Here is an 8247-nt window from a genome sequence, read left to right as displayed (position 1 = left end):
CGGGAGTTCCAGCCGCTACCGTCGCCGTCGCCGTCGACGCCGACGCCGCCGCCGCCGCCGCCGCCGTCGCCGCCATTTTGTGCCGCTGACTCCCCTTCGGGCTCCTTCCCGGCAGGGCGGCTCCTCGCGACGCTCTACCGCCACGACTGCCCCGCCCCTCCGCGCGCCATTGGGTAGGATGGCGGGCGGCCGGGCGCCGCCTTGCCGCGATTGGCTGGGCAATCTACCCATCAGCGACGCGGCAGACGTCGACGCCGGAACCCAGCGAGGGCGGGGGCGGGCTCGTTACCCAGAGGGCCCCGCGGCGCCCGGGTGAGGCGGAGGTCTGCCGCCCGACCCGGAAGCGGTACTGGCGGCGCCAGCCCCGGCGCATCCGAACCTTTCGCACAAAGACCTGGCAGCTCGTGGAGCTCCCGCCGCAGCCCCAGGGCTTCTTGGGGTTCCGGCCTACCCTGGGAGGTTCCGCGCGCGGCTGGGGCCGACCCGCTCCAGGTCGGCGGGACGCGGCGATCCTAGAGCGAGGGCGCGTGCAGGGGCGTGGCGGGTTTCTTTCCACGGGGATTGCGTCCCGAGAGCCGGGCTGTCCGGGGCGTGGGAGCGGGGGCCGCAGAGGTCTCCTGGGGGTGGGCCAGCGGATGAAGAGATTGGTGCGTGCGCTGGTGAGTTGTCCCCAGCCCGCGCCTGCAGACGTGGGTTGCGGTTTGCCTGAGTTGATACCTGACAGGTGGTGTGGTCCTTGTCTCTAGTCCTGAGTCCAGGCGTTGGGGTGCAGATATTAACACCAGATTCCTGAAATTCTTGCCTTCAGAGCGAAGTCCACAGGAAAAGTAACTGTAAACGTTGAATTCGATGTTTCTGCAGAGCATGGGGAAAGGCCTGAGTTCTTCCAGGGATTGAGGGGAAAGGATCCAGGCTAGGATGCCCCGGGCCGGTGGGAGGAAGCTTGGATTTCATCTTACAGTGGGGAGCCTTCGAAGGGGTTTGTGCATTTGTGAACCCCTCTTGATTCTGATCCTCCGTTACCTCATCAGTTACTTCTAGTAATTCTCAGGGTTAGTGAGTGTGCAGCCTCAGGGTTTTTTCCCTTTTTTACGCCGCCTGACAGCAGTACTGCTGTCGCATCTGTCCAGAGGAACAACTGCGGTACTGGTGATCTGTTGCTGTACAGTTAACCCAAACTTCCACCAGGACTAGGGCCAGAACCCATGTGAGGATGGTGGGAAAGCCTGGGTGAGGGGCGGCTGGGGTGTGTGCACCTGCCCCAAGCTGCTCAATCGCAGAGGCCACCATCGGCTTTCGCCCCTGGCGATACTTGGTTCTGCAACTCAAACAGTGCCAACTGGGACCCAGTCTCTTTCTTTTCATCCCATGAGCAACATGGTTAGTGACCACAGCTCTGGGATGTCCTCTGTGGACCACGGCAGCCCATCGTTCAGGAGAGGAGGAATTTTTTCTCTTTTCTGGAATCCCCAGGAAACAGCCTGTTTCTCTTTGGCACTGCCTGGGTGGTTTTACCATCCCCTAAGCAGTGGACAGAAACAAAGGAAAAGCTGATGGCTCTGGCCAGTTTCTTGTCTACTCAAAACTCACTTACTGACTAGTGTGCACTGAGCACCTTGTGTGCATAGCTAGGCACTAAACTAGGTGCAAGAGACTGAACAACTCAGCCCTACACCACCTAATGGTCCGGTGAACTTCATTAGACATAGTGACAAGAGCCAGGAGGAGGGGCCTGTTAGGCCAGTACAGTAACTGGAGCCAGAAAATGTGCTAGCCTGCAGTTAAGATATAAAGTAAGGTGGACCAATTAAGGAGATTACCAAGCAGTAGGTGATCAGGACTTGATTGACTCTCCATGGGTCTGGAGATGGGTGCTGAGTCCACAAAAGGAACCAGGAATGACTTTGAGGGGACTGCTGGCAAAGGATGGGGGGCCCAGCATGGGAGCACTAGGAGTGGGGGGGAAGGTGGGCGCTCAGTCTGGGTAGGCAGGTGTACATTCCCAAATAAATGCAGACAGCAACTGCTTCCATAGGCCTGAAGAACTCGGAGGCGGAGGGTGTGTGACTGGATGAGGTCAGAGGGCAGAGCAGAGGGAGGCCACTCGGGAAGAGGGGAGGGAGTCCGTGGTCCTTGGGCCCAGGTTAAGGGCTAACTATCTGTTGGATTTTGGTTCCAAATGGCTTTGGGGAGAGCTGCCTGGGCCTGATGGGGCCGATTATAGACCCAGTGGCAGGACACAAGAGGCAGAGACAGAGCTGGCCAAGAGGCAAGTGTAAAATACGTGTGAGAGAGGCTGAGGGGGGACTCTGCTCACCAAGAGGGTGCCAGGAGGAACCTGGGCCTGAGCAGGGAGGTGGATGCCCCTGCAAGGCAGCAGTCCGCGGTAGACGGACACAGGGGACATGCAGAGTTCGAGCTGCTGGAGTTCGTCCCCATCAGGGTAGTGAGCATGTTGGGAACTTGTGTCCTGGGCTTGACTTTGTACTTAGGGAGAGCCACCCGGCTTGCTGCTCTTACTGGGCTGGAGAGTGAGGAAGAAAACAGAGATTGAAACTGGCACTCAGGGTGGCCCAACAGCTGTGCAACATGGTCCCTGCTGGAAACTGAAGACAAGGGAAGGGCTAGAAGGGTAGAAGACAAGGTCAAGTCTGGGTATGGTCAGAGTTGGGTTGCGAGGCTTGAATTGTTAAACAGACTACCCACACAGCCCTGAGGAGAGCCAGGGTCAGAGTTCAGAGATCTGACTCAGGCCACCCAACCCACCCCCACAGGAGAAGATCGAAGGCTCCCAAAGGAAGCCCAGGCTCAGTTGACCCCTCACCCTGGCAGTCTCCCTCAGGGCACCCATGGCATGTACTTAAGAGAACACAGCTCAGAACGCTTTACACCACATGAGTTTTATTTGCACAGTCTGTGTAAAATTTCTGAATCTGTCTCAATGAGGGAAGGAGTCTTTCTCAAGCCCTTTACTAAAATGCAATTAATATGACTGGTGATCACACACTGTTGACAACTAAGTTTTAGCTACTATTTTAGTTACTGTGATCATCGAGGGGAAAACCTTTTCCTAAGACAGTCAGCTGCAAAGAGCAGCACAGTGTTGGAATCCCCCTCAGTGATCCTGCACCACTCTGGAAAATATGCCTTCAGGCTCCTTCCCATCCCCCAGGGCAGCAGCAAATCCTTCCTCTCGCCTCCTTTTGGCCAAAGCAGCCAAAGATTTAAAAGTCTTTGGTTCATAGATGGCTAGATCCGCGAGTACTTTTCTGTTGAGCTCCACCTGGCACTGGGAAGAAAATCAGAGCCTGTGTCAGCATCAGAAACGTGGGTCAGTGAAAAGCAGCAACACTGAAGGAGCTGCAAGTCCTGTGCTTTGAGTCGGCCTTAAGATCTCTGCTGCTCAGGGCGCCTGGCGGGGCCTCAGCCTGCTGAGCATCCGACTTCAGCTCAGGTCATGCTCTTGCAGTCTGTGAGTTCAAGCCCCATGTTGGGCTCTGTGCTGACAGCTCAGAGCCTGGAGCCTGCTTCAGATTCTGTGTCTCCCTCTCTCTCTCTGCTCCTCCCCCACTCGCAGTCTCTCTCTCTCTCTCTCTCTCTCTCTCTCTCTCTCAACAGTGAATGTCAAAAAAAGATCTCTGCTGCTAAGCACACCCTAAGCATGGCTCCAGGGCGGCCTCTGCCCTCCTGGGACACACGGTCTGTTTGAGGAGGTGGAAAGCATAGGCCGAATCCTATCCAAGCAGGATGCTGGAGAATGAATGTGCACTAGGACAGGGGAAAGGCATCCCTGCAGGAGGGACATCTCGTGAACAAGAATGCTGGTGCCAGCTGTGGAGTGAAGAACCTTGTTGGGCGGGGGGAGGCGGGGGGGGGGGGCGCGCCTGGGTGACTCAATCAGTTGAGCATCCAACTTCGGCTTGGGTCATGATCCCACAGGTTATGAGTTCGAGCCCTGCATTGGGCTCACTGCTGTCAGCGAGAGGCCAGCTTCAGATCCTCTGTCCCCCTCTTTCTCTGCCCCTTCCCTTGCTCATCCTCCTCTTAAAAATTAAAAAGAAAAGAAAGGAAGGGAGGGAGGAAAGGAAGGAAGGGAGGGAGGAAAGGAAGGGAGGGAGGGAAGGAAGGAAGGAAGGAAGGAAAGAAAGAAACCGAACAAACACCTTGTTTAGGGTCAATGGCCATCACCCAGACAGAACTATGACCACTAGCCTGGGGTAGCCCTTTAAGTCAGCTTCAAAAAGGAGAGATCCCAATTCTCATTCTACTGTGAAATGAGACACAGAGAAGTATGTGAGACGGGAGCAGGGAGTCAGGAACAAAACCAGACATTCTCAGTTCCCACCAAAGAACCAAACCAAATCACCTATCAGGTAAAACTGCAGGTTACTTCTGAAAACTGACAAACTTGAAAAGCAAAAGAAAAGTAGAACAATCCCTGCACATTAACCCAATGGTTCAGGGGCGGCTCCCACTCCGCTGCGCGGCCCAGCCCCTGTCAGTACAATGGGGTGTGAAGCATGGGGACCCTGCAAAGTACTGAGGACGGGGCGTGCTGCACGCTAGCTGCACCCCGGCACCTGCTCCCCTCTGTAAGGAAAACTTAAATGCACACAAAAGCAGAGAGATTAGCACAATCACTAGGTTCAACAATTACCAAGAGTTTGTGACACACGCTTAATCACTCTTATCCAAGATTGTCACCCTGCTGTCACACCCTAGGAGTTTCAGCTTCATCTTCTACCTCATTAGAAATCTTTCAGCGTAAAACTTTGAAGTTACACTTTAAAGTTAAAGCCAAGTTTTCTGCTCTTTCTCTTGATGGGGACACATTGAGGGCTCATGTCCCGGTACCACCTGGCCTACTTCCAATTCCGCCACCAGCCAGGCAACAGCAAAGCCATCATGAGGAGTCCCTGAGCCTGCCAGAACTCCAACTTGAGAATGCGTCAGGGGGCAAACACTGCAGCCCATTATACCAGACTGCACCAGTTGGGCCACTTACTGTAGATCTCAACAGCCTGTCCTCAACCATACCTTGATTAAATTGACAGCGAATGCTGGGTACTTCAGGCCATGTTCCTGGGAAGCAGCTGTAATTCGATTAATCCAGAGCTGAAATAAGAAAATATTAAGATGCTTAAGAACTAGTTGTCCAGGGGCGCTTGGGTGGTTCAGTCATTTGGGTGTCCGACTTCAGCTCGGGTCATGATTCTGAGATTTGTGGGTTCAACCCCTGCATTGGGCTCTGTGCTGACAGTTCGAGCCTGGAGCCTGCTTCGCATTCTGTGTCTCCTTCTCTCTCCCCCTTCCCGACTCGCATACTCTTTCTAAAATTAATTTTTTATTAAAAGAAAAAAAAGGAGGGACGCCTGGGTGGTTCAGTTGGTTGAGCGTCCGGCTTCGACTCAGGTCATGATCTCATGGTTCGTGGGTTCGAGCCCCGCATCATGCTCTGTGGTGACAGCTCAGAGCCTGGAGCCTGTCTTCAGATTCTGTTTCTCCCTGTCTCTCTGACCCTCCCTTGCTTGCGCTGTCTCTGTCTCTCAAAAATACATAAAAAACTAAAAAAAAAGTAAAAAACCCAAAGAACTAGTTGTGCATATGTCCACAACTCCCAGCAAAAGTTCTGAATCAAGTAAAAGTCAAAAACTTCTTTTGCAAAAGTAAATAGAAAAGTCGCGGTGCCTTGGTGGCTCAGGCAGGCATTGTGCTCTTGGTTTTGGCTCAGGTCATGATCTCACAGTATGTGAGTTCAAGCCCTGTGTCGGGCTTTGTGCTAACAGGATGGAGCCTGCTTGGTATTCTCTCTTTCCCCCCTCTCTCTCTGCCCCTACCCTGCTTGTGCTCTCTAATTAAATAAATATAAAAAAAGTTAAGATAGAAAAGTCAGTGCTCTCTGTGCAGGCACACTGGACTGCAGTATAGTCAGGAAGCAAAGGCTGATGCTCTTCATTCAAATGACAGGTTCTTTCTAAATGATAAATAGGGAAGTCCATGGTATAAAGCATTAATTCAAAACACACTTTTAGGCCCCGAGAACACAAAAATGAGCAAAGCATTCTGTGGCAGACACAGCTCAGTGTAGAAAAGATACGCATGGATGAAATACAATAGCCACTGAGATCAGTGCTATCAGGTGGGGTGAAAGCTCAGGGTGGAAGCTTCACAGAGGTGGAGGAGGGCAGGGCTGGAGGGCCGGGGAGGCATCCCAGAGTACCCTCCTGGCGAGGAGTAGCTGGGCAGCTTCCAGGCACCGTAAAAGGTCTGAAAACTGAAAGGAAATCAAGGCTTGTGGTTAGAATGATCTGGAAAGTAAGCCAGAGTGATGTGAAAATTTCTGCATATACCTGGTCTGTTAAACAAGGGATTAGATTGTGGGGCAACTGGGTGGTCCATTTGGTAGAGCATGCAACTTTCAACCTTGGAGTTGTGAGTTTGACCCCCACATTGGGTATACAGATTACTTTAAAAATAAAACCTGTTTGGGGTTCCTGGATGGCTCAGTGAGTTCCAGCCCTGTGTTGGTCTCTACCGATGGCTTGGAGCCTGAGCCTGCTTCAGATTCTATGTCTGTCTATCTGTCTCTCTTGGCCCTTCCCCCACTCACAGTCTCTATCGAAAATGAATGTTAAAAATAATAAAATAAAATCATTTTTATCTTTGCTTTTACTCTTTATTAAGATCTTTAAAAAGGGAGGGATTCTTTCCTCAATCTTAAAATGGTAGTCAAGTCATTTTCTTCCTTTACTTCAGCGGTTCTAAAGTTTGAACCTGCATCAGAATTATTAGAGGTTTGTTTAAACAGATTTCTAGGCCCCACCTCCAGAGTTTCCGATTCAGTAGGTGCAGTGGGCCTGAGAATCTGCATTACTACCAAGTTCCTTTGGGAGGCTGCTACCGCACCGGGCCCCCACCCGTGAGAGAGCCTCCACCCCAGAAGCAGAAAGCGCATGTGTGCCACCAGGCTGCTCGTCTGGCCTGACAGGATCCGCGCAAGGTCACGGGAAGAGGTGACCATTCTGAGAAAATAAAAGGCACAAAGAACAGAGCCGAACCCCTGCGCACCCAGTCATCCTGTACAAGGACAGTTTATCATGCTTGTGATCCTAATCTACAGTTCATGAGCCATTTCCAATTTTAAAGGGTCGGAATTATCTCCTCCCCTTATTCAGTAAATATTTACAAAGTGCTACTGATCTAGGCCAGAGATTACAGAATTCAAAGGAACAGAAAGATCCCTCCTAATATTTATATTTGGGGGCGGGGAGCAATAGCCAATCAACCAAGTCCAAGTATGTGGTGCCCTGGACGCTAAGTTCAGGAGAGCAAGGGAGACCCACAGCGGGCAGTGAGGTGGGACCCAGAACGCAGAAGACACCGGAAGTGCAAAGCGCTTGTGAGGAAGCAGGCTAGGCTTCTTCCAGGTGCACATCGGAGGCCAAGAGTGGCCCTGCAGCAGGCGAGCAAGACGAGCGGCCAGTCTTGGTGCCCAAGTCGGCCTGGGGTCGACTGTCATTAGGGGTGTGGGCAGAAGCCACCGCAGGGCTTTAAGCAGAGGAGGGATGGGCGCAGTAGAGACTAGGGTGGTGGCTGGTGGAGGCAGGGAGACTGGCAACGGGGGCTTTCCTACGGGCCCAAGTGGGAGCGGGTGGGGAGGAAGTGAGCTCTCGGATATCCCAGATTCAGTCCGTGGGGCGGGCAGAATTCGCCGGGGTTTCGGATGTGAAGTGAGAGAAACAAACAAGGAGACCGACGGTGGTACTGAGGATGGAGAAGCCAGCCCCTAAGCCGAGGGGCGGAGAGGGTCAGGACCCAGCGGCCTGTCTCGCTGGGTTGGAATAACCCTCCGACGTCGGAGGCTCCAGCCTCCGCCCCGCAGCGACCGCGACTCCTCTGGGGCCACGAGGAAGGGGCGGCCGAGCCTCGCCTCGCCTCCCCGGGCCCGCGCTTACTGTCCTCATGTTCCGCTTCTTCAGTCGTCGCGCTTTTGTGCATTTCACAAACGCTCTGGTCACCGCTCTGACCGCCAGCCGGTAGCACCGATTCTTCCTTCCCCGAAAGTGCTGGGTGAAGAAACGGGAAAGGAGGGTTGTGAGCGCGGCCCGCGGGCTCTGCGCCCCCGCCGCGCGCCCGGGCCGGGGGGAGACGCGGGGGACTCACCCGCGCGTGCTGCAGCACCTCCCGGACCCGCCAGCAGCGGTCAGTGAGGCGGCTCCGCAGCCGGAGCTGCGCCGTCAGGAACAC

General features: G+C 53.8%; 1 protein-coding gene across 1 annotated transcript; it reads right to left on the bottom strand.

Annotated features, from left to right (window-relative positions):
- Positions 1-2879: 2879 nt before the first annotated feature.
- MRPL20 (mitochondrial ribosomal protein L20) lies at positions 2880-8247 on the bottom strand (the record flags this gene model as incomplete). The annotated part of the gene is made up of 4 exons (XM_029945949.1): positions 2880-3289; positions 5038-5115; positions 7956-8066; positions 8164-8247. Coding segments are annotated over 4 exons (447 nt in total), but the record flags the coding sequence as incomplete, so codon positions are not given.

This window comes from Suricata suricatta, chromosome 8, assembly GCF_006229205.1.
Source record: "Suricata suricatta isolate VVHF042 chromosome 8, meerkat_22Aug2017_6uvM2_HiC, whole genome shotgun sequence".
Classification (NCBI taxonomy): Eukaryota; Metazoa; Chordata; class Mammalia; order Carnivora; family Herpestidae; genus Suricata; species Suricata suricatta.
Note: the sequence above shows the minus strand (reverse complement) of the source record. Positions and strands in the feature narration are given on the sequence as shown.